Source organism: Ostrea edulis, chromosome 7 (assembly GCF_947568905.1).
Source record: "Ostrea edulis chromosome 7, xbOstEdul1.1, whole genome shotgun sequence".
NCBI lineage: Eukaryota > Metazoa > Mollusca > Bivalvia > Ostreida > Ostreidae > Ostrea > Ostrea edulis.
In genome coordinates, this window is record NC_079170.1 from 72,946,541 (window position 1) to 72,973,689 (window position 27,149).

Sequence of the window (27,149 nt, forward strand, 5' to 3'; positions counted from 1 at the left end):
TTGATTTTGACTGCGGATAACTCCGTTTACCTGATTAAGATAAGGGGCTCACGGTGGGTGCTACTGGTCGACAGGGGGTGGTTATTCCTAGGCACCTGATCCCAATTCTGGTGTATACAGGGGTCCGTGTTTGCCCAACTCTCTATTTTATATTCCTTAAAGGAGTTATGAGATTGATCACTGTTCGTTATCTTCACCTTTCAAACTTCAAATTAAACTGTGCATACGCTTCGTCATAGATTTTGGGACGTTTAATAGAGATACATAGATGAAAAGAATCAACATCGGCAGTCTGAGAGGCGTAACGGTACATACATGTATCTATCGCAGAAAGCATAACGGTATCTACATGTATCTATCGCGGAAACTTATCAAAGTTTAATTACTTTCACCTTGTTGAACATGTCATTTTACATAATGCCCATATTTACGATAACCTACATTTTAAAACAAAGAGTGTGCTTTGTATATATCTGATAATTGTATGGCATTCAGTATGATAAAACAAATAGTGCATATGCATTAAGATGTTCTCCTCTCAAAAGTTATTCCCTACCTTAGCTGCGCCTCTGTTCTTTATTACATTATTGTACAGGCGTTTACTGCCGTTGTTAAGCTATTGCCTACATGTATATGTAACATTGTAATCATTTCATTAGAACTGCTGCAACTCAGATCGAATAAGTCGCCAAACGTATATAAAAAGACCTAGCTTCATTGGCATCCTGAATTTCTGACAATTTGTTCTCTTCCTTCAGAAATGTACACAACTCAAAAATAGTCTCGTCCGCAAAAGTTAAGGTTTTCTGCGCCAATCCCAATCTTACATCTCGTCTGCAGGACACGGGTGGTCTTCTGATTTATCAAGCTGGAGAATCATTTATTTTCTAAAGAGAAGTGGACAGACATAGCATACATCCACTTCTCTTAGCAAACCCTCATGTTTTTATTCTGGAAAACGTGTAAATGCCGGAACCGGTGACGGTTTACGCTTCCACTTACATTTCAACTCAAATATACCTGGATAGTTTTTCCACAAGTTTAACAATAATGCATGTATCTGTCACAAGGAAATCAACATTTACCGGCTGTTAATTTGTTTTCACATGTTCCGTGTCCCGGATCTGAATGATGTGTTCATTTCTATTGGCGGTAGAAAAAAATCGAACATCCGAAGTCGGATGATTTTGAAATAATTAATACACACGCATTGGATTTTTTCGCAAAGCTTTTGTCATCAAAAATATTATTCTTGCTGATATCAATAGAAGACATGTTTGAATGAAAATGAAATGTCAGAAACCTAATTTGAAATAGGAAATCATTGGTCTTCTACCAGTTTTCAATTGTAAAACGAGAGTTCCATATAATTTTCAAACAAGAATCGATAAGGATGCAATTTCTAAATTGTACTCCTTTTTAATTCCTCGCTTTAAGATATGCAAGACTTATCAAGGCGTTTCTTTTCTTGAGATTTTAAAAGACATTTTACTGAATTGTATATTCCCAATGCATGTAAAACTCTGATCCTTTATTGTGGCCCTGTGGCCCCACCCTACTCCAGGGGCTCCGTGATTTGATCAATTTTGAATCTACACTAATGAACGAGGTTTCATAAAACTTTCGTTTTTCAGATTTCTGTAATAGACTTCTCATAGGCCATCGTGCAAGAAACAAACAATTGATTACATTCCATCGAGTTTTTGGTAACAATATTAACTTGGGATTTATAGGTGCCTACATACATGTATGACAATCATCGCACGCGTTGACAAGGAAAATTCTCGGTATACACCAAACCCACCTCGGGAGAAAAATCAACGGAGAGGGGGGATTTCCCTATACTTAATTTCTAATTGTTATATCTTCTTTTTAAAATGAATTGACTATATTTTTAATGATATTAGCAATGTAACCTAGTTGGTAGAGCGCCCCCTAGCATTTTCTGTTGAATGTAATTCATACTCGGAGACTTCAGAGTTATACACACTGCATTATCTTTTGGGTTGCACTTGTTCGTTAAGTTGACAATGAGCTAGTGTACTGGGAAATTATGAATTCAATAAAGCTCTATTGTATTGGTCTACGGAAGCCGATAGGATTGATATTCATTTAACTGGCGGCCGCCATATAAATTAACTGGTGGCCGCCAGTTATTCAACCCCTCTCTCTCTTTCTCAAAATGAAAGGGGTGCAATCCCTGTAATCTCCCTCTCCAATACTTAGTGATACAATTAAGAGCATTATTGTTTTTCGATTGTGCTGTTAATTTACAAGTCATATCAATGTTCATGATATCAAATGTCGACAGATTTGCGCATGAACAAAAATTTTCATGTGTACTTGATATGCCAACGTACCAGGCACGTAGAACCAGGAGGCTGACCCTCCACGTTTTTTGACAACGTTCATTTTCTGTTATTTTCATATGTAAACTAGGTTATTTTCACATGTGAAATAAGATTAATTGGCGGATTGCCCCCCCCCCCCCCCCCCCCCCATTCTTTTGGTGCTAGTAATGAATGGTAAAAATGTAATAATAAATGAATTGAAGGACGAACGGAGCCCTCCCTCCAATACAGGAGTATGAAGTTTCTTTAAAAAAAAAGAATTTTTTAGATTCCTTTTCTGCTTTTCAACAATTGTAGAAGACAATTTCTCATCCGATTGTCCCTACACTTTGAAAAACGATGTTATGTGTCTGCGTACTATTCTAAATCTTTCAAAAATCATTACTCAGCAGTATAAATTAAATTGTTTTTTAAATTGGCAGCCGACATGTATGATTTAAGTTTTGCGATAAAATAAGTGGCGACCGCCAGTTAATTCATATGACGGCCGCCAAATAATAAGTGGCGGCCGCCAGTTAAATGAATATTAATTTTATACCCTGGCACCTACCGGCTTCCGTATTCTTCCAAGTCAGACTCCGTACATCAATTATAGCAACGCACAATGTAGTATTGTGTTAAACTTAAGATACTTCCTTTTAGAAGTATTTAGCTTTTCAGGTTTACGCTCAGTGACAATGAGAACGTGTTTGCATCTAATTCATCGAATCCTTTCTCAGAAGATGGAATATTGAAGAAACTATATAAAGAATACGGACACCTTCTATAAGAGACGTTTTCAAAACTCATGGACGGTACGTATAGTGACCTTATCATTATGATTTAGGCCTACAATGTAGATAGGTTTTATCCTTTTTATCATTTTTCGAGGTGACGTAAGTCACCGTCAGCATGTAATCAATAGTGCCGCCCTTAATTGCTACCATTTGCAAAATCGCTCTGTGTTTTATAATTAGATTCCATTTGTTAGATATGTTAATGCCACATAAAAACACATAAAAGCTGTTGCAATACACTTTGAAAATGATATAGAATCCTAAGGGTGGATCCAGAAGTGGGGGTCCGGATCCCCTCTCTGCGGAACAAAAAGTTAAGAGTTATTCTTAACGAGTTACATTACTCAACATGTATCAACACCAGGACCCAATTGCACAAAGGTTAGTTAAGTTTAACTGTAAGTTAATGCCAGTTTTAATTCTAGGATAAATACGACCACTGATATATATGTACGATATTTTCGTCAGATATCGCTTAAGAATTCTTAAAAAGTATATGTAACATAAAAAATTTGTTTAAGAAGTAGATAATTTGAAGGTGAAAAAGAAATGCCAGGAAATGCTCAGAATGCAGGATTTTGCACCACTTACCCCAGAGCCTATAGGGAGTAACATTTAAATCAGCTTTTTTTTCCTCTTTTCTTTTCATTGCGAAATAATGTCTGAATATTTTGTAATTTTCAGTATCTCAGGGGTAGGGCAGGGGTTTTGGTCCCAGGGTGGGTGATTATTGTCTTTATCATTTGGAAGATTTCTTTAATTTTGCTGATACTGTATTAAAACTGAAGTTATATTTTGGAAAAATCAGATAGGGGGAAATTTTGCAACCCAATGGTTCTGACTCTTGGGCGTATCCAAAATAGTCGTATAGACCTAGTGTTAATTCAAAATAATCATATTGTAATTGTAATTAATTGTAATTAAAAGATTTATATAGCGCCCTATCAACATTAGTTCTCTAAAGCGCTTTACAAATGTGAAAGAAAAGATCATATAAAATCGATGTGTACATACATGTGAATAAAATATTCATAGTGTCAGAATTAAAATGCATACATATTATTATTAATATATAGCGATATGATATGATTACCCTAATAACATATGAAACAATTTAAAACAACCCTTAGGAATAATTAAATACATAGAAAGGACATAGGCATAATAACAATCAGCGGGGGGGGGGTGGCTTTTTTTTTTTGGTTGGTTTTTGGTTTTTTGTTTGTTAACAGCACTGTAAGAGCTGTATGTAAGAGCACTAAGTATATAAAAATAATCACAAATTAAAAGCTTATCTAAAGAGATGCGTTTTGAGGTCCACTTTAAAATTAGACAATGAAGTACATTGTCTGAGTTTAAAAGGCAGAGAATTTCAGAGACTCGATGCAGCCTTGTCCAAACATCGATCCCCATATGTTTTCGTACGTGTCCGAGGTACCTGGAGAAGATGCAGAGATTCGGATCTTAGTGATTGTGTGGGATTGTAAACTGTAAGGATATCCTTTATGTAAACTGGAGATAGGTTGTTGAGAGATTTGAAAGTATGAAGAAGTATCTTATATTGAATTCTGTATTCAACTGGGAGCCAGTGAAGATCTATTAGAACAGGAGTAATATGGTCGGACTTTTTTGAGCGTGTTATTAATCTTGCAGCTGTGTTTTGTGCCCTCTGAAGTTTGCTGGTGTGTTTAGAATGAACACCATAAAGCAATGCATTTCCGTAATCTAATCTGGATGTAACTAGCGAGTTTACTAGAGTTTTACATGCTTCATCATTGATAAATGAACGGATACAGCCAATTCTGCGAATGTTCACATATGCTGATCGGGAAATAGAGAGACATTGTTTTTCCATGGTAAGGTCTTTATCAAAGAATACGCCTAATTTTTTTTTTTTACGAAAGATGAATCACTTACAACACAATCACCAAATTCAAGATAAAAACTGCTCATATCTTTAAGTCTGTGTTTTGGTGCGAAGACTACAAGTTCAGTTTTATCTTCATTGAGGAGGTTGATACTCATCCACATACGTATGTCCGATAAACAACTTGAGAATCTTTGAGACATATCAGTCCAATTGTCACTAGGTTCAACGATGATATAGATCTGGGTGTCATCGGCGTATATATGATACGTCATATCATGACGTCTGCAAACTTCCCCTAAGGGTTTTGAAAAAAGACAGTAGAGTCTCGGACCCAGGACTGAGCCTTGCGGTACATCACATTCGAGGAGACAAGCATCAGACAAAGATGAACCGACGGCAACACGTTGATATATATCACTAACATAGGATTTAATCCATTTCAATGCATATCCAGTGATACCAAACATGTTTTCCATACGTTGCAATAGGATATTGTGGTCTATGACATCGAAAGCCGCAGAGAGGTCGAGCAATACAAGGATATTGTGTAGTCTTTCATCAGTATGAACACTTCTTGGGACCTTTGTGTTATTTTGATAGAACAAATCTTGTTTTATATTTAATTTAGCCTGGATATATGTGCAGAACGGGAAAATTATTATAATAGTTACATGTATCATACTGATACTTTTAAATACTACGTATGTGACTGATAAGGCTTGTGGTCTCTTGTTTAGCATCATCATGCGTGGAAACAAAAAACTAGAAATTTCGAAAATTCCACCAAAGTGCTTGATGAGTGCAGTCAAATTCAACCTGTTTTCAGATTCTTTTTTCGAAAATTAATACCAGTATAACAAAAACGCAATCCTCATTTTTTTCTCGGCACTCTCCATAGATGACAGTTCAGATTATAACAAGGTCAAAGCCGTGATATTAAAAGCTTATAAATTAGTGCCCGAAGCGAGCAGACAAAAATTCAGGAAATACATAACATTTGACAATCAAGGATATGTTGAATTTGCTAGAGAAAAAGAAGATTTACGTGTATTTGATCAATATTTGAGATCTAACGGATTTCATGAAAATTTTAAAAGCATTCGCCAACTCATCTTATAGAGGAGTTTAAGGAGTGTGTTCATCAAGATTTGAGAACACATTTAGAAGATAAGAATGCGAGAACTCTTGAGGAGGCCGCAGTTATTTCAGATATCTATACTATCTCTGATAAGGGAAATTTTGTAACAAAAGCTCAACTAATAGATTATCAAAAAGTGTAGACTCAGATAAAAAAAAAAAAGTGCTTCGGAGTTTCAATCTAGTAACCAGTCACCACCCCACAGTGGTTCTACGTCCATTCAAAGGACATGACGTTTTAATACAAGTTCTTTCAGATTTATCCACAAAAAAAATTGAAAAATTAGACACTATATCCATCACTACCTGGAGATTTATTGTTTTTCATATGTTTTAATACTTCAAACACTTCTTTTTCAGATATTGTTCTTTCCAAAGACTCTGAAATATGTTTGTCCAACTTCGAAACACAATACTGATTAATTTTGTTATGATCTAAATCTAAAAGTTCTGAATCTTTATTTGCATTTAGAATTTGGTAAAACGTTTAACTTCATTAAGTTTATCCGCCTGGACATAGATCATACAATTTCCTTCAACTTCTAATTCTTTAATAGTTTTATTCGCATAAAGTGTTTTTCCAGATTGCAGAAATACCTTGTGGGTTTCCCCCTTCCTCTATCCATATAGATTTAGATCTTATAACATGGCCTTCCAAGTTTTCTCAAGTTTTCTAAAATCAACCTCTTTTCTTCAATAAGATGCAAATCTATTTTTTTCCTCAGTTTGTAAGTGACCTATTTTTTTAAAGGACAATTAGCAGAAAAATTGGAAGTTATAATCTCTTTTCAACTCCAATCATCTTTACCTATTTCAGTCTTTGTTTTTCTCTTATTTCTTATAGGATGGGTATGAAATAGTGACCCCTTATTTCCATAATTACATCCCCTTTTAAAAGAGTTAAATCTTAATTCTACAACAACTATGGAGTGGTCTGATCTATAACCAGGTTTGATTAAGTATGTTTCCTTGGAATTGGACAAACTTTCAGAGATTAAAATGTAATCTAGACGACCCTGTTTCAATAGCGTCTTTTTATGCCATGTATAAACCCTTCTATCGGGATTCAGTATTCTAAAATGATCTAGAAGTTATAGGTCATCCATAATTTCTAATAGTTTCTTCCTTACTTTTGAGTTATTTATTGAAGTATAATATCTGGGCTTAGTGCAAGATTGAAATTCCCTAAAAGTATATGATATTCAATATGCAGTTTAAAAAAAAAAACCTCATGATTCATGAACATTTTCATAAAACTCAGGACTATCGATGTTAATAACAGTGACCTTATTATCCTCTAACGTTAAGTCTATCGTTAAGTCTATCGTTAAGTCTGGGGCATTTTTCCCCTCTTTGTCCCTATTTTGTTGGTGCATCTTGTATTCAAAATTATTGTTAAAAAATATGGATACTCCTCTTGCATTTGATTTATAAGAACTGAAGAAACATTTATACACCCCCCTTTCCTTTAATATCCTGTTTCAGGAGTGAAGTTGGTATCTTAAAAACATATAGAATAACCTTTCGATCTATAAAAATTTAACACATCTTGACGTTTTGATAATGTAACCAAGCCCTGACAATTCACGGTAAGGATTTTTATAGAATCAACAATTTTCTAATGTAAAAAGACTGGTATATAATATAAAGCATTGCATAATCGCTAATGGATATTGTAAGCAAACACTTGCCGACATATCCATATTTTAAAAAAATGGCATCTTTATTTGTAAACGAAAAATACTCTCGATCCTTTTCACACATCTTTCCCACTTGTAAACAAAACTTTAACATTGATCCCGAAAGTATTTGGTTTATAGGTTTGTTCTCGTAATGATAAACACACTAGCGGCCGTGTTTTTAAAAGTTTTTCATTCACATCATCCAAAATGCCGAATTTATATCTGTTACCACTACTACATGGATGGTGAACACTTTACCATTAAATTACCAAGCTGAATGAATCATGGGGTCTTCGTTTATAATTAGGTCGCGGATGAGCTTGGCGTTCATGGGACTTATATGGTCGTACTTGATGAAATGCTTCTTCACTTTTTCCTGTGATTGATTCTCTATCACTCTTATTTTTGTCTCTGGGTCACGAAATTTGACTATAACCAGTCTTGGGCCGTCTCTCATCCCAACTGGTATCCGATGAATGGCCAGAATATCTGCATGTGCCAAATCGATATTGACCGACTCTCTGGGGATTTTGCACAAGTCCTCATGGAAGTTTTCATCCTCTTTTTAGCTCACCTAAGCTGAAAGCTCGGGTCAGCTTTTCTGATCACCCGTTGTCCGTCTGTCTGTAAACTTTTCACATTTTCGAATTATTCTCCAAAACCACAGGGCCAAGTTCAACCACATTTGGCAAAAAGCATCCTTGGGTAAAAGGCTTTCAGTTTTGTACAAATAAAGGGTCATGTCTTCTTCAAAGGGGAGATAATCACAAAAATGCAAAAATAGGGTGGGGTCATTTGAAATTCTTCGCAAGAACCACTGGGCTAGGAATGTACAAATTTGCATAAAAGCTTTCTGACATAGTGCAGATTCAAGTTTATTAACATCATGGCCCCTAGGGGTAGGATGGGGCCACAATGCTGGATCCAAGTTTTACATACAAATATATAGGAAAAATATTTAAAAATCTTCTTAAAGAACCACTGGGCCACAAAAGGTTACATGTACATGAAAGCTTCCTGTCATAGTGCAGATTCAAGTTTGTTAAAATCATCGCCCCAGGGGTAGAATGGGGCCACAATAGGGGATCAAAGTTTTACATACAAATATATACAACTGTAGGGAAAATCTTTAAAAATCTCAAGAACCACTGGGCCAGAAAAGTTTACATTTACAGGAAAGCTTCCTGATATAGTGCAGATTCAAGTCTGTATAAATCATGGGCTCCGGCGGTAGGTTGGGGCCACAATAGGGATCAAGGTTTTACATGTGAATATATATAGGGTAAATCTTTAAATATGGGTCAAGTAGATTCAGGTGAGCGATGTGGCAGCTCCCGTGGCCGTCTGAGATCTCTGCAACGTTCTCAAGTTATTGTTCAAATTATCATTTTTTTTTTTTTTTTTTTTTACATCAGCTTTGATTACTTTTGTGGTGCTTTCTTTCATTTACGTCAATATTGTGCTTTTTACGACTGCAATAATTTCTTTTTCATCTTCTCCAGAATAGAGGACACAATGTCTTCCATTTCTATTTTGCTCATCATATTGTCTTTAATCCGACAAACTATCCTGAATTAATTTCAAGTCCGTTGAAATACTTAATGCACTTGTCTTATTGACAGAACCTTGTGATACAATCGTATTTGATCTTTTGACCGTGACCTACTTTCTTTAATATCCCATCCTAATCAATATCTCCTGAAGTATTTAAGGCAAAGCTTTAATATTTTGTAGATATATTATTTACGGTATAATTTGATCTTGTGACCTTGACCTGGAGGTTTGACATACTTTTGATCAAAATCTGACCTATTCAATATCTCGTGAACTATTTACGATAGAGCTTTCATATTTTGTATACAAGGTATTTCATACCATGCCATGCTCTATGACCGTGTGACCCTGGTCTTATTTAGAACAGCAAGATACATGTAGTCATTTTGAGGCATCTTGAGGCATCTCTGTGTAATGTAAATTCATTTTGAGGCATCTTGAGGCATCTCTGTGTAATGTAAATTCATGTTGAGTTTCCTTGTGAACCTCCGGAGCTACAATTTGGGGTCAAAAGTTTTCATGGGAATAACGATTTATGAAAAAAAAAAAGTCTTTTAAAAATCACAACCTCTGAACAATGATAGACTATAGTGACTCAGGTGAACGATATGGCCCATGGGCCTCTTGTTATTTTTGTTTACCTTCAAGACACCTATTCTTCTTAAGCACCATAGGTTGATTGTATGTATTCTCTTTAGAGAAGTCGAGAGGCATAGCCTTCATCGACTTCTTTTCGCAAGCATTCATGTTTTGATTCTGGAAAACGTGTAAATGCCGGAGTCGGTGACGGTTTATGCTTCAAAATCAAAACTTACTTGCTTTTAATCCATTTTCAACATGTCCTCTGTCCCGGGTTTACGTTAACTGGTCTTGGGAGCTGTCACAATAGGGCACCAGTTAAGAGAAAAGCAGGCTAACGTAATCAGAGTTGTGATTTAAAACCGGGACAGGGGCATCTTGAAAATGGATTAAAAGCAAGTAAGTTTTGATTTCCTTATGACGGTTTTGTGCATTGCTGTTAAATGCTGGAAAACAAGTTGTCTAATGCGTAAATCCAGGCACATCTGAGTCGATACGTCGGTCGAAGCATAAACCGTCACCGACTCCGGCATTTACACATTTTCCAGAATCAAAACATGAATGCTTGCGAAGAGAAGTCGATGAAGGTTATGCCTCTCGACTTCTCTAAAGAGAATATATTGTATGGGGTTTAGCGCACAGTGGCGTAGCTTGGGGAAGATAAATATGGAAGCAGAAAGGGCAGGCACTTTGTTGGGGGCCACGGGCAAAGCCTCTATAAGCTGGTGCCTTTTAGACAATTAAGAAAGGTATTTTCAAAGTCTTCAATACACATTCAATACACATTTTCTTTGAATTTAAATACAGGCACATGGGTAAGGACGCAATGTCCCTCTGCATTTTGGAACGAATAGGCCTATATTGTTTTTGTTTCGGATTACATTATGTATGGAGCGCCAAATTAACATTAACTCAAATAATTGAAGATATCTTCAATTATTTGAAGATATCATCTTCATTTAATGCGCGCAACAATTAAATTAAAGATGTCTTTAAATAATTAATGGTATCTTCAATTCTGAATTATTGCACGCATTAATTGAATTGATGATAGCATTAATTCATCAGCTGAATTGGTGCACGTTTTAATTGAATTAATGATCTCTTCAAATGAATTAATGATATCAACAATTGCATTGATGCACGCTACAATTCAATTGAAGAGAGCAATAATTGATATATTACGCGCATTAAATCATTTGATATGAGCAATAATTGAATTGATATGCACATTAATTTATTTGATGAGAGCAATAATTGATTTAATGCGCGCATTAATTGAATTATTGCTCTCTTCAATTGAATTAATGATATCTTTAATTAATTTCAAGAGAGCAATAATTCTGTTAGAGAGAGCAACTATATAATTAAAGATATCTTCAATTCAACATATCCACAATTGAATTAATGATCTCTTTACTTGAATTGTTGCTCTCTTTAAAAGAATTGATGTGCGCATTAATTCCTTATACAAAAGCATTGTAAACAATTAAAGATGTCTTCAATTGAATTAAAGAGATCATCAAATTATTTATACCGAGCTCTAAATTAATTATTGTGAGCAATATTTCTACGAAATTGATGCTCTCATCAATTAAATTGAAGAGAGCAATAATTGAATTAATGTGCGCATCAAATCTATTATTGCTCTCATTAATTCAATTGATGCTCTCATCAATAGAATTGAAGAGAGCAATAATTGAATTAATGCGCGCATTAAATCAATTATTGCTCTCATTAATTCAATTGATGCGCGCATTAATTCAATTGAAGAGAGCAATAATTGAATTGAAGCGCGCATTAATTCATTTGATGAGAGCAATAATTGATTTAATGCGCGCATTAATTCAATTAAAGAGAGTAATAATTGAATTGATGATATCTTCAAATAATTGAAGATATTTTCAGTCATTTGAGTTTATGTTAATTTGGCGCTCCACAATTACGTTATAGATATGACGTCATTTTTAAAGACCCGGAGCCCGAGCCCGAAACAGATAAAGATGAAATGATTCAGCATTTTTGACCAAATATTTATTTGTTTTTATATTATTTAAAATCTAATATTCATTTTGACTTGACTTCAAATTATTTCATTTTTTACCGCTACAATGTGGAAGCACATGCTTTCGTGCTTCATAGGAAGCTACGCCACTGGCGTCAGTCGTATTGACCATGTTTCAGCCATTTTACGATGGTTAACTAAAACATTTGATTGGGTTTGAAGAGTTTTGGAGCGGCATGGGAATTAAACAGAATAGATAATAATACAGTATATTTAGCATTATCATCTCTGTGACAATTTGTATCGTTCGTCACCTCGTTTCAGTACTTTCAGTACTGTGATTATTTATTCATATGTCTCTATTTTGCAGGCATGACGTACACACGCCATTGTTGCGGTCCTCCAAACACATCATCTTTATTGAATATCAGCACTGTTTCACCTAAGGAGGTATGCTACACCAGAAAAATTTGATGTAGATGAAAAATGGAGGATATGTACAACAATATTTTGAAGTTGAAGATTTTAAAATATACTTTATTTTGTCAAAAAATACAGTTTTAATAGAAGGTAATCTGAAAAAATTAAAACCCCTACAGTTCAGCAGTCGGTATTCTACTTACTGAGCTACTCGGCTAGGTATTCAAATAGAAAAGGAAAGTCAAATATTGCTGATATCGATTTTTTTCATCTTTGTTTTAAAGGAAGTCAGCCATTATGACGATGTAGAGTACTACCTTAAACGAGCACCCAATTCTTCGTGGGATCTACCAATTACGATCATCTCAACAATCCTCCTTGTTATCGGAGTGGCTGGTAATACTGTCATAATCATTCTTGTATCAACAAGGAAGGGACTTAGAACACCGACATTCACGGCAATAGCTTGTCTCTCTCTCTGTTGCTGATTTGCTATGTTTGTGCACGCGTTACGTGTACACGATTAACGGTATTGAAAATGGGATGGGAGAACAAGCTTGGAATATGTATGGAACAGTAACGTTTTATTTTTTACACAGTGCCAACTTTCATATCGTGTTGATTGCATATTTACGTTATGTATTTATTACTAAGCCTTTGCAAAGTGTAAAGATCACCACAAAAAGCGTATTAAAAATGTCGGGAGGAGTGTGGTTTGCAGGAATACTAACTGGATCTCTATACTGCTTTAGAATTATAATGGAACTACACGAGAATATCACTGCCAAAAATAGTGTTTTAATTGAACTAATATTTGGTATATATATCGCATTTGTTCCATTTTTGTTCATTGTTGTGTTGCATATCATCAAAATTTTCAAACTAAAAAAGACGAGCTATTTGTCACCAGAACAACCCTCATCAATTTCAAGAAAAATGTCCCTGATGCTGTTTGTAATCATTGTAATTTATCTATTGAGTACAATTCCGTTGCTGGCAAATATGATTCTACATTTAATATGCTTTCTTATAGATTTCAGACTCACCGAATGTCAGTTTTTCTTTTTTTATCACAATATATCAGTTACGTCATTGTTTTTGCTTTTGAACAATGCTGTTAATCCATTAATTTACTTCTTCTTTTCTCCCCCAAGTCTTAAAGTCCTTCGTAGAATCAAGCAATGCTGCACAAAATCTTAATCTTCAGGAATCAAGCAATGCTGCAGAAAGTCTTAATCTTCAGGAATCAAGCAATACTGCACAAAATCTTAATCTTCAGGAATCAAGCAATACTGCACAAAATCTTAATCTTCAGGTCAACAGACAGGCTATGATCACTAAATATAAGACTGACTTGTATACAGGTTCTTGATTGATTCATGTAATGTTAAAAACCCAATAAATCATACAGTACTTTGATAGTGTGCATATTTTTGTTCTTTCGCTCAGTACATTTTTTTCAGGTAAGTGTTTGTTACGTTTTCAATTTCGAAGTACGAGTATAATATGGAGTGTTTTTAATGTATGCATATGACAAAAGATGAGGAAAATTTCTCTTAATTACTACTTATAGTTGATGACGTATATTCTTTGATGCAACATCGATTTAGTTATAGGAAATTGTTAATCCCATGTCATTACAATACGAGGGGGACATTGGACGGGCATGGTTCTAATTTCACCATTGGCTTTTGTCCGTAAAATTCCATGAGGCTGCGTATCAATAAAACGTAGGTCCAGTCACTCTACACCAACCAATCAAGTTGAGTCCATGTGTACAGGTTGTCCGAGTATGGTACTACGTTCATATCAGTGGAAGATCTTTATCGTGTCAATGTCTTAATCCGCAACACGTTAAGATCATATCCGAAGGATCCGTAACTTTCATTTCTAGTATCTGGGACTTGGCAAAGAAACAGTCACGATCTATGTCATATCTTTGTTGTCTGGGACTTTGTGGAGAAACAGTCACGATCTATGTCATATCTTTGTTGTCTGGGACTTGGTGGAGAAACAGTCACGATCTGTCATATCTTTGTTTGGGAAACTACGCACAGTCCGCATCTACGTGTCTCATATTTTTCAAGAAATACTCGGATAAGAGAAGCAGTTTGACAACGACTCAGTCAACCCCATTCTCGATCTCAACACTTATTGACTGCACTACCTGAGGTTGCTTGCCTAACAACACTATTCATAGCTGTTCACAAAAAGAAAATTTCTAAAAACTTTTTGATCATATTGTCCCAATGTAAAACTTTGAACATCTATTGTTGCCCCACCCTACACTTAAATTGTACAAACTTGAATCTGCACTTTCTAAGGATGCTTGCATATACTCATGACTCATAGAAGCTTTGCTGTTCTCGAGATTTGAAAAGATATTTTCCTATATACCCCCAAAGTATGTAAAACTTTAATCCCATGTTGTGGCCCCACCCTACACCCGGAGACAGTCTGATTAAAATCAGACCCCATACTCATTATCATAGCAATATGAGAATGAATATAGGGTCTGATTTTAATCATATTGTTATGATAATGAGTATGGTGTCTGATTTTAATCAGACTGCTCCCAGGGGCCATGATTTGAACATTTCTGAAACTACACTCATCAAGGAAGCTTTCACAAAAGTGTTGTCTTTTTGGTCCAGGGGTTCTCGAGGAGAATATTTTTAAGTGATCCACCTTATTTTCACCATTTCTGAATTATCTTCTCTTCGAAAACAGTGTGACCCTTCATTTGTAGTTTTGAATCCCCTTTACCATAAGATGCATTATGGCAAGTTTGGTTGAAATTGGCCTAGTGGTTCTGGCAAAGAATTCGAAAATATGTAAAGTTTATAGGCAAACAGCCAGATGAACGTCAGACAACAGGTGATCAGAAAAGCTCGCTTGAGCTTATAGTTCAAGTGAGCTAATAAAAACCAAAATCAATCAATTGCAATTTGTTCTTTTTATTGCCATAATGTGTTTCAAAGAATTACATGTACATATCCTATACAAAAAACATTGTACAAGTATGTATAATTCAAAAATAATATGGAATGGTACAATTCAGCGATACTTGTGTATATGTAAACAGAATAATATAGCAGTTAATATTGATCAATATCACATGGTTAGAGATATATTGCACCATACAGCACAACCTTTATTACATGAAATAACATTCCTTTAGTGACTAACATACAAAAATACTTAAAATTCACACGGATTTCCGTGTCTACACCACTAATATCAACCCAAGGGTTTGTTCACCTCCAATGTGAAATTCTTTCTGAAATATACAATATCACATGCATCTATTACACATGCAGGTGCTTGACATGACCAAGACAATCACATACAGTTTGTATATATTGAAATCACATCCTTACACTCACCACTGTATGTTTCCCAACATTTTTGTATTGTCAAGTACTTGTGACTACATGATATCTAATATACAGGTCAACTTCGGTATCTCAGATGCCATGGATATTATTCCTTTTAATGTATTTCGCACTCGAAAAATTTTCCCTGGTCCCATCGAGTTCGAGATAACGAGGTTTGACCGTACATTGTTTTACATACTTGAAATTTTCATTTATCTCTATAGTTAGTATAAATCCCACCATGTCATTAAGCAGTATATCAAGACTCCACACAATACATCATATATTTAGACTGCATGTGTTTTACAGAATAAATAAATGGAGAATAACTTTTACGAAATTACTAATAACAAGAACAGCTTCTCTTTAAATCATCAACCGATATAATGAGACTGTTGACTTAATCCTCTCCTTACATTTTTTTCAAAACTTATCATGAGACTATTTTTAAGAAAGACTTCTGAAACATCTTGGGAGAACATTTGTCCTGTTTGAATATTCATAGGAGACTAGATAAAATTTGTCAGTAATGTGGTTATTTCTAGCATACTGATTAATACTAAAGATATAAAATCCACTTTGATATTTTTCTCTTAGTTGAACAACAATGACATACACATGACGGTTCAACAACCATACTGTGACATCTGTCTAAAACATTTCAGAAGCAGGGGAATCTAAGCATTGGGTGGAATCCATCTTCAATTAAATCAACATTATACCCGTTAAACAATTTTTGGAGTTCAAAACTGCATACTAAAAGTCCTTTCATTTCGAAAAGGCTCTGGTATTCATATTGCATGAGAATCGCAAAAACAGTATAAAAACAACAAAAATATCGTTATTCCGAAGATTAAAAAAATTCAAAACATGCACTTTCCAATCTAAAAGAATTTGTCCGTTAGAATGATTAACTTCTAAGACTAGGGAATGATTTGTGATGAATTAAAATTGGTCTTTTTGGCAAGTCCGATTGAGTATTGCATGTTAGATTTACTTCCTCCGTTTGATGAAAATCTACATCTCCTGCTTATCTTGCGTACTACTCTAAAACTTGTCCGAACGCTGTGTAATCTGAATTTTAAATCAGATTTTAATATCTATCATAATACGAGCCTTGTATTCTGGATTTACTCTAATCTGTCCAGTTTAGACAGGTTTCTCTGTATTCACTAATCTTTTTAAAAAAAATATTTCACTTACCTACAAAATCACAGTATCCATACCTTTGTATTATAGAACAATATCAAGATTGTTCGAACTACAGTTACATTTTGGATATTAATCTTCAATCATATAAACAAGTTTTTTTCTTTCTTGTAAAGATTACCTCTTAAGAAATTTGTTAAAAGGATCTTTTCAAAATAGATTATTATTTCACCTTCGGACCAAATTCCTTGAAAAGTAGCTTATTACATTAGAATTCATATCATGTAAAATATGCACTATTGTTAGTGCGAACACAAGAAAAGGTAAAATCGTCATTGAAAAAAAAAATTCATTGAAAAAAACAAACAAACCCAAAACAGCTGAAGTCTTAAAAAATAGTACATGATATGTAACAAGGGGTTTTTGGAAGACAATCTCGGTGTTTAATGCACACAAGGGAAATAAGGTAATGAATAAACAGAACACAGATATATGGCAGTCAATTGTATGACACTGTGCCCTTACCTTTAAAGACTTTCTTAAAAGTCCACAATGTTTGTTGTGTAAAGTGTAAATTGAAGTGAATCAGTCATATTTCTTAGTGTCCCATAAAGACTACATTGTGTATACAGATATATCTTTGGTATTGTATCATGTGTTAGGCGGACAAAGAGAAAGTACAGCCTATTCACAATTCTAAAATGAAAGTACAATACACACACAACAAAAACACACTTATGTTTGTAGATATACAAGTAAATATACAATATTCAAAATCATATTTAAAAGGATCACAGAGAAAAATATTTTGTTGGGAATGCAAAAACTGTATTCCATCACAACACTGAGATATGTGCAGAGAAGCAATAGACTCTTCTTCATAGGAATGTCTCAAAATGGAATGTTAAAATAAAGTCTGAAAATGTCCCACCCTACATTCCTGTTCTGGCTTTTCAGCCAGCCATATTCCACTTTTTGAATGCTTTGACTCCCTCTTTCTTCCATTCCTCAGCACTGATACAGATTTGCTGAAACTGTTCCATACTGGCAAGTGAGCAGGCACCAATAAAAGCACTGTGATATCTCTGGGGAGAGGCATGGACCTACAACACAAAGGTCGATATAACAGAGATTGATATAACATAGAGGTCAATATAACACGAGGTTGATATAACACAGAGATTGATATAACACAGAGGTCCATACAACACAGAGGTTGATATAACACAGAGATCAATATAACACAGAGGTCGATATAACACAGAGATTGATATAACATAGAGGTCAATATAACAAAGAGGTTGATATAATATAGAGGTCAATACAACACAGAGGTCCATACAACACAGAGATTGATACAATACAGGCCAATATAACACAGAGGTCAATATAACACTGAGGTTGATGTAATACAGAGGTCAATATAACACCGAGGTCGATGTACATTACTGAATTGAATTTCCACTCCACATTATAACACATGCATGCAGCAGGATCTTACCTCCACTATAACAGAGGGTGGTGCCAATGTTTGCAATTCACTTTGTAGTCTCTCAGCAAATCCTGGCAACAAGGTTATCCCACCACTTAGGTAGATAGCCCTGTAAACATAGGAGATATGGTTTAAATGTGACATTTGTAAACCCATTAAAAGAAATCAATTTCATCAAAAAACCTGTCGAATATTTTGGTATTGCAATTTCTGGTATATTTTGGTAATGTCTTCTGAAACCGTAAGCATAAAAGGTACTCATAATGCACTTCAGATGCTCCAATTGACACAGGTCAATTGCAATAAGCCACCACCTGAGTTTACTCAGGTGACCTAAAAATATTCAATTGCTTTTTCATAAAATTCGTGGGCTTTTCAAAATCTTAGGAAATTTCAAGCACTGTTCAAGCATTTAGATTACACTAAAACTTTCAAGGAATTATCATCCTGTATAAATCCTGCTATGCCACAATCTTAAAAAGTAATTGTTGCAGAGAGACGGTTGCAGCTGCTATGATACACGACCTACCTGTACATGCGCTTCCTGCTGTCGATGGGACAGGACTGAATGGCCTGGAACACCAACTTGTGCACACAGGGGTAGTCCATTCCCCATAAATCTGTGTTGAAGAACCCCTCAGGACTCTTAAAGCAGCTGTAGTCATGAGTTACCTCCCTGTGAAATAGAATATTACTGCATCATACCCATTTAACCTCACTTAATTTAATGTGTAGTTCAAATCATCAGAAAGGTAATACTCTATCATAATCACTTGTTTAATGGCTATGAACCCTCAATAATCTTTCAGAGAGTTCATAAACAAGAAAAGTAAGATACATACTGGTGCGGAAATTGGTATTTAGTACTTACAGAGCCACCCCCTCAGCAATATACATACTGGTAAGGTATTTAGTACTTACAGAGCAGCCCCCTCAGTAATATACATACTGGTACGGTATTTAGTACTTACAGAGCCGCCCCCTCAGTAATATACATACTGGTACGGTATTAAGTACTCACAGAGCCGCCCCCTCAGTAATATACATACTGGTACGGTATTTAGTACTTACAGAGCCGCCCCCTCAGTAATATACATACTGGTACGGTATTTAGTACTTACAGAGCCGCCCCCTCAGTAATATACATACTGGTACGGTATTTAGTACTTACAGAGCCGCCCCCTCAGTAATATACATACTGGTATGGTATTTAGTACTCACAGAGCCGCCCCCTCAGTAATATACATACTGGTACGGTATTTAGTACTTACAGAGCCTCCCCCTCAGTAATATACATACTGGTACGGTATTTAGTACTTACAGAGCCGCCCCCTCAGTAATATACATACTGGTACGGTATTTAGTACTTACAGTGCAGCCCCCTCAGTAATATACATACTGGTACGGTATTTAGTACTCACAGAGCCGCCCCCTCAGTAATATACATACTGGTATGGTATCTAGTACTTACAGAGCCGCCCCCTCAGTAATATACATACTGGTACGGTATTTAGTACTTACAGAGCCGCCCCCTCAGTAATATACATACTGGTACAGTATTTGGTACTTACAGAGCCGCCCCCTCAGGTAAATCAAAGTTATTCAGATACACAGTGGTTTTGTAGTGTTCTGGATCCTGTTCACATTTCTTCATAGTATCCTTGTAGTCTGTGACCAGGTAACAGGACTGAAATACAAACACATCTGCTCTTTAGGGACTGACAACAGCTAGCCTTTATGTCTCACAATCAGAGATTTTCGGATTTCACTCCCAGAGTTCATATTTTTTATTCAATGGTAACAAGAGACTCCAACACAATTTCTATACTTATTCCAGTGAGCTAAAACTTGATATGGTTATTATCACAACAACAGGCCAAAGTTATACTGTTAGCAGATTTACACCCTCAAAATAAGATTAATATGCATGATATTGTGTAAAATTAAGTTAAAAACAATAATTATGTATTTATAAATGCATGAAAGGGGAACAAATCTTATTTTTTATGAATCAAACCTTACCTGCTCCATGACGTAGCGGACAAGTAGCTGTTGGATAGGTGTGGAGAATTTGTAGCCATGGAGACAGGAGTTGAGAGATTCTATGACCTTTTGACCGCCATATGACTGTCTGGAAACGCCCCCCTCTATAACAAAACCTACAATAGCAAGGGAAAAAAAATGAAAGGCACAGTATTGTGTAACATATCTCAATGAATGCATAGAAATTAAATTCTTCAATTTGCAATCAAGAAGACAATAGAAAACATGAATACATGTAAGGTGGTCTCTGAAATATTTTGTTATTTCATCTTTAATGGAGTGATAGCCGAGCAAACAGCACACAATAAAGCAAGGCCAATGGACCACATCACTCACCTGCATCACCTTGACCCTGCTGTTGTTCAACTGTTGATTTTTAATTTTTTTTTTTACAAACTTGAATCTGCTCTATATCAGAAAGCTTTCATGTAAATGTCAACTTCTTTGGCCCAATGGTTCTTGAGAAGAAGATATTTAAAGATTTTCCCTATATATTTCTATGTAAAACTTTGATCCCCTATTGTAGCCCCAACCTACCCCCGGGGGCCATGATTTGAACAAACTTGATCTGCACTGTGTAAGGAAGCTTGCATGTCAATGTCAGCTCCTCCGGCCCAATGGTTCTTAAGAAGATTTTTAAATGACCCTACCCTAATTTTGCATTTTCGTGATTATCTCCCCTTTGAAGGGGGGCCTAGCCCTTCATTTGTACAAACTTGAAAGCCCTTCATCCAAGGATGCTTTGTGCCAAGTTTGGTTAAAATTGAACCGGTGGTTCAGGAGAAGAAGAGGAAAATGTGAAAAGTTTACAACACCGACGCCAGACAAATTTTGATCAGAAAAGCTAACTTGAGCCTTTGGATTATTTTTCCAATATATTCCTATGTAAAACTTGACCCCCTTCTGTGGTCCCAGCCTACCAATGGTCATGCTTTCAACAAACTTAAATCTACACTATGTCAGGAAGATTTCGTGTAAATTTCAACTTTTCTGAGTGACTCAGTGGTTCTTGAGAAGATTTCTAAATGACCAACCCTACTTTTCAGTATTGCCTTTTCTTAATTATCTTCCCTTTGGAGGGAGCATGGCCCTTCATAATAACAAACATGAATTCTAAATTAGCTCCACTTCGGAAAGGGTGTGGCACGTCATTTGAACAAATTTGAATCCTCTTTCCCCAAGCATGCTTTGTGGCAAATTTGGCTGAAATTACCCGTGGGTTCTGGATAAGATGTCAAAAGTTTATGGATGGACGGACAGACAACAGACAAAAAGTAATCAGAAAAGCTCACTTGAGCTCCCAGCTCTGAATAGCTAAAAAGGTATAGCGAGGCATTTTACAGGAGAAATGTATCTCAAACAGGTTTTTTTTTTTTTTTTTTTTTTTACATAAAAAACCCTTTAAATTATTGTAACACTTGTTGTCTTTAAAGAAATCATCAAAAGTTGTATTTCTATTAGCTTTCAATATTACTGTTATTGGATCTGACAAGAAAATAAAAAACCCATTGTTCTGCTGCAGTGGATGAGTGTAATGAGTGTTGTAATGATTGACTGACGTGCTGTGAATTGTCATTATACTTGTACTATGTGTAAATAGATTTTTCTTCTGATGCATGTAAAATCACTAAAATGTGAATGTATACCCACCATCATATATAGGGAGAATCTCCATTCTCTCCCCTACATCTACGATTATACCAGATGTAGCATTGTACGAGTAGAGAGCTAGCAGTGACTGCATCACCATACACACCCCCAGGACATGGTGCGTGTCCATCAGTACCTCCATCAGTCCAGCCCGGATCTTATCACCCAGATTCTGAGGCGTACTAATCATCAGCTGGAAAATACACAAAATTTACATTAAGGTGGCATACCACATCAGAGAAAATCAATATGGAGGGAGGTTGCTATGGAGATGAACTTGAACTGGTTCTTACCCAATAGTCTGCTGGTTCCACTTTAAGGTCAGTGAAGATTTTCTTGAATACTGCTCCAATGGTGGATATGTCTATACTGAACTGTAAGACAATAAAACTCAATTTCATCCAAGGAATTTAATGAAGTGTGCTGCCTTAAATAGTGCATTGAACGTACACAAGACAAAGTAGACATTCATTTTACATTTCTTTACTACATGCAAATACTCAATCAGATGGCATTGTTCTGAATAACAAAACATGACTTTTTTTAAAAACTGTGTTACATGCAACTTTTGAAAGAAGCTGAATACAATGTATGGTGATGAACAAGACATGAACAATCAATGAATATAGTAACCCTTTCCCCAGTTTCACATGACATATCAAGAAGTTAGTAAAATGAAAGAAGAGTTAGACAATGGAAAGGCAATGAAGCGTGAAAACATGACATGTGAAGCGTGAATATCCAGTGCTGGTTGTTACTCAATTTATCATATAATTCCTGATCATGTCGACTGAAAACAGAATGAGATTTACCAGGATGTAACAGGAAAGGAGATAATTTATGGCTGGACTGGGAATTGAACCAGGACCCTGTATTACTAGTGCTTTATCCACTGAGCTACAGCCCCTGATATGTTCTGCTTTCCCACATAAATGGTGAACAAACGGTGAATGAACAGTATGGAAATAATGAATGCGTACGTCACATAGTGAACGAACGCAGACCAAACATTGAAATTTAGGATGTCTCAATGCAACATATTGCTGAGTGAACTGGAGTTTCCTTTGGCTTTTCACAGTTGATAATCCAGATACTTCGTAGTTCAAAATCATATCTCTGATGTAATATGAAAGTTTCCTTCCACTCTTGTACACAGATTCCTGTCCCTTTTATCCTCATTATAAAGATTGATCCGTTCACTTTGGAGTTTCGAATGAAAATCAAAGATCAAAACACTGAATGCTAAACAAACAATGTATGCATGGCGAACGCATGGGGAGCGAACGATGAATGCTATCTGAACAGTGAATATGAGCAGTCGGCGAACACTTTGTGAACAGTGAATGCGAGCAGTCGGCAAACACTTTGTGAACAGTGAATGCGACGGTTGGTGAGCGCTTTGTGAACATTGAATGCGAGTGGTTAGTGAACGCTTTGTGAACATTGAATGCGAGTGGTTAGTGAACGCTTTGTGAACAGTGACTGCGAGCGGTTGGTGAGCGCTTTGTGAACAGTGACTGTGAGCGGTTGGTGAGCGCTATGTGAACAGTGACTGTGAGCGGCTGGTGAATGCTTTGCGAACAGTGACTGCGAGCGGCTGGTGAATGCTTTGTGAACAGACTGTGAGCGGTTGGTGAGCGTTATGTGAACAGTGACTACGAGCGGCTGGTGAACGCTTTGTGAACAGTGACTGCGAGCGGTTGGTGAGCGCTATGTGAACAGTGACTGCGAGCGGTTGGTGAGCGCTATGTGAACAGTGACTGCGAGCGGCTGGTGAACGCTTTGTGAACAGTGACTGCGAGCGGTTGGTGGATGCAAAACTGAGAGAGCGCACATAGAGTGGACGGTAAGCGCAGGGAGAATGAACGAAAAAATGGAAAAGTAGAAAGCTTCAAGGACTATATTCCAGCCAATATCGTCAGTCCATACATCCCAATCACTACACAACAGAGAAGTGTAAAGAAATATAACACAGTATCAATAAAATCAAGAGGGACTTCACACTTAGCACCATGAAGCTGTGATTTATAGTTACTGCAGATAAGGACCAAAACATCCTCATAAATTAGAAAAAGATTTTAAAGAAAAACCAGTCAGGTGACTTTAACAGCCAAAGGAACTCCCTAACATTCCAAGAAAGGCACCAGTGGATGTACTGAGAGTTTAATGCACTGAAAGGCTTCAGATTTTATTTACACATGAAACTGTCTCTGAAATGAACTCAGATTTTTAAATAAGCATTATGTGTGTTTTTTGTGTGTGTGTACATATCATGATCATCATTAGAATACTGTAAACATATTATATTTGGCGTGTACGATATTTGGTGGAAATCGTTTTTTCAACAAGTTAGCGAAGATTTGATTTAGTGCATTCCTGAATTACTTTAAACATCTAGATTTACGGATGGTATTTAGCGATGTACTTGATTTAGCGGAAGCTGCGTTCCGCCAAAGGCGCTAAATAGAATACACAGCCAAATGTAATACATTTACAGTACTTTGAAACATCCTATATTCGTGACAGCTTTATTTGTTATGTACCTATGGGAAACATGTTTGTGACAACAGAAAATTACAAGCAAGCCTTCACTACCTATTTTATCAACGAGTACCTTATCTCTCATACATTCAGAGTGACTGGTTTATAAATACAAATAGTGACGATACTGTGAGACATTCAGAAATCCTGAGGGCATTTCTCACAAGCCATTCAAGGTTAGTTTACAGTTAAATAATGGGTATCTGTATGATTCTGGGCTCGTATTTTGGATAGTGCAACTCATTGCAGTTGTGCACATGCCTGGAGACAAGAATACATACTAAAAGCAGTAAAAGGAAGAGGTCAAAGGTCATAACACTTAGACTTACAGGTCGTAAAAAATCCTAGAAAATTCATAAAAACATTATTCCACATGCATATAATTTCTGTAACTAAAATTACATTTTAAAATTACTGTAAGCAACACAAAGATAATATGCATTCATAAACTGCAGTGATATTTGAATAACTTTGTATCATAATTACCTAATTATTACAACTCTTTTGTATTGGAGGATAAAATGAAATGGTAACTGGTCAATCGGAACTCCTCGCACACTCGACATAGATCTCGGATGTAATACGATGGTATCCATGAGTGAATTTGATGCATTGCCAGCGCGAGACATTCGAGGAGTTCCGATTGGGTAACTGGTGATTTTCACTTCACCTACACTAGCATATTTAGGTCTATATCTGGGTCTATATCTAGGTCTATATTTAGGTCTATATCTAGGTCTATATTTAGGTCTAAATTTAGGTCTATCATGGACAATGTATCTGTTTCTTAGTTTTGTTTTTTGTTCATGGAATTTACAGAGTGAAATTCTGCCATTACAGATGTTCTTGTACAGAATCATTGTGTGCTGAATTTTACCCTGTGATGGATATTGTTATAAAATCCAGCCCCCAAACATCTCTGGTGACTTGAAGCTTTAGTGAATTTCCAATACAAGTCTCCGATGACTTGTATCTTTAGCGAATTTCCAATACAAATCTTTGGTGACTTGTATCTTTAGCGAATTTCCAATACAAGTCTCTGATATCAGACTTGTAGCTTTAGCGAATTTCCAATACAAGTCTCTGATATCAGACTTGTAGCTTTAGCGAATTTCCAATACAAGTCTCTGATATCAGACTTGTAGCTTTAGCGAATTTCCAATACAAGTCTCTGATATCAGACTTGTAGCTTTAGCGAATTTCCAATACAAGTCTCTAGTGACTTGTAGCTTTAGCGAATTTCCAATACAAGTCTATGATGACTTGTATCTTTAGTGAATTTCCAATACAATTAAGTTTCTGGTGACTTGAATCTTTAGTGAATTTCCAATACAAGTCTCTAGTGACTTGTAGCTTTAGCGAATTTCCAATACAAGAGTCCCAACAAATTAAGTAATCATGACATGTAATGAAATCACAAAATACGTAGGAAAACATAATAAAAAAAACAGCAAAATCAGATGTGTCACAATTTGTTACACATGGGGAAATATAGCAGTAATTACTGCTATATTTCCCCATGTGTAACAAATTACAAAATGGTGTATTAATGTTACATTTCTGACGTGTAACAATTAAATTACAAAATAGAGTATTAATGTTACATTTCTCATGTGTAACAATTAAATTACAAAATGGAGTATTAATGTTACATTTCTGATGTGTAACAATTAAATTACAAAATGGTGTATTAAGGTTACATTTCTCATGTGTAACAATTAAATTACAAAATGGAGTATTAATGTTACATTTCTGATGTGTAACAATTAAATTACAAAATGGTGTATTAATGTTACATTTCTCATGTGTAACAAATAAATTACAAAATGGAGTATTAATGTTACATTTCTGATGTGTAACAATTAAATTACAGAATGGTGTATTCATGTAATATTTCTCATGTGCAATAAATTATTAAATGTTGAGTTAATGTATATTTCACTCTGATATAATGACAGGGAGAAGAAAACTGTGAAACGAGTTAATTGATAGTCATCATACCTTATCAACCTTATCTGTGGGGTGGACTGTTTTAGACAAGTTTTTTCTGTACTCTGGTTCGAAGGCCTCTATCCCCACGGCATGTCCCTGGCCGTCAGTCGAGCGGGCCACCATGTTGGGAAAGAACACCGAAGGCAATGTCGCTATACAGTAAAATATCTAAATTATCTCCAGCAATTTTGTTTTTTTAATAAATCATCATAGTAAAAAATTATCCACAAAAATCATACTGTCCATTTTAACCGCTTATGTTCTTCATCCACTGATATCATTGTTTTACAAGAATTCAGTGAAACTGTTTGGGGAGGGCTGGAAGAACAGCCATTTATCCAAGAAATAAATTCAATTTTTTCAAAATACATTTGTACAATGAGGGTGTGAGCTGCGGTGCTTCACGATGGAACAAAGCATTGCAGTTCGTACTCTCGTGTGTTTTCAAAACTGAAATTTATCTATATTTACATTCTACTTTTAGAATTCCCAACCATAAGAATAGATGCACTATATTCATTAAGATTCATA

General features: G+C 35.7%; 2 protein-coding genes across 3 annotated transcripts in view; one reads left to right on the forward strand and one right to left on the reverse strand.

Annotated features, from left to right (window-relative positions):
- Window positions 1-2,955: 2,955 nt before the first annotated feature.
- LOC125656214 (uncharacterized) lies at window positions 2,956-13,793 on the forward strand. Its single transcript, XM_056145309.1, has 3 exons — window positions 2,956-3,145; window positions 12,325-12,404; window positions 12,659-13,793. The coding sequence occupies exon 3, from the start codon at window positions 12,918-12,920 to the stop codon at window positions 13,572-13,574; it is 657 nt and encodes a 218-aa protein (XP_056001284.1). The 5' UTR covers window positions 2,956-3,145; window positions 12,325-12,404; window positions 12,659-12,917; the 3' UTR covers window positions 13,575-13,793.
- A 1,522-nt stretch (window positions 13,794-15,315) lies between these two features.
- The window catches only part of LOC125657162 (uncharacterized), a 34,309-nt gene continuing 22,475 nt past the window's right edge, over window positions 15,316-27,149 (reverse strand). Inside the window, exons 8-16 of one of the 2 annotated variants that reach the window (XM_056145310.1) lie at window positions 26,628-26,770; window positions 24,956-24,970; window positions 22,379-22,459; window positions 22,086-22,278; window positions 20,415-20,551; window positions 19,964-20,079; window positions 18,922-19,068; window positions 18,402-18,501; window positions 15,316-18,003 (exon numbers count right to left, since the gene is read on the reverse strand). In XM_056145310.1, the coding sequence (XP_056001285.1) occupies window positions 17,854-18,003; window positions 18,402-18,501; window positions 18,922-19,068; window positions 19,964-20,079; window positions 20,415-20,551; window positions 22,086-22,278; window positions 22,379-22,459; window positions 24,956-24,970; window positions 26,628-26,770 (1,082 nt within the window). In that variant the 3' untranslated portion in view covers window positions 15,316-17,853. The remainder of the gene's footprint in view (window positions 18,004-18,401; window positions 18,502-18,921; window positions 19,069-19,963; window positions 20,080-20,414; window positions 20,552-22,085; window positions 22,279-22,378; window positions 22,460-24,955; window positions 24,971-26,627; window positions 26,771-27,149) is intronic. The other variant, XM_056145311.1, reaches the window with a different exon arrangement.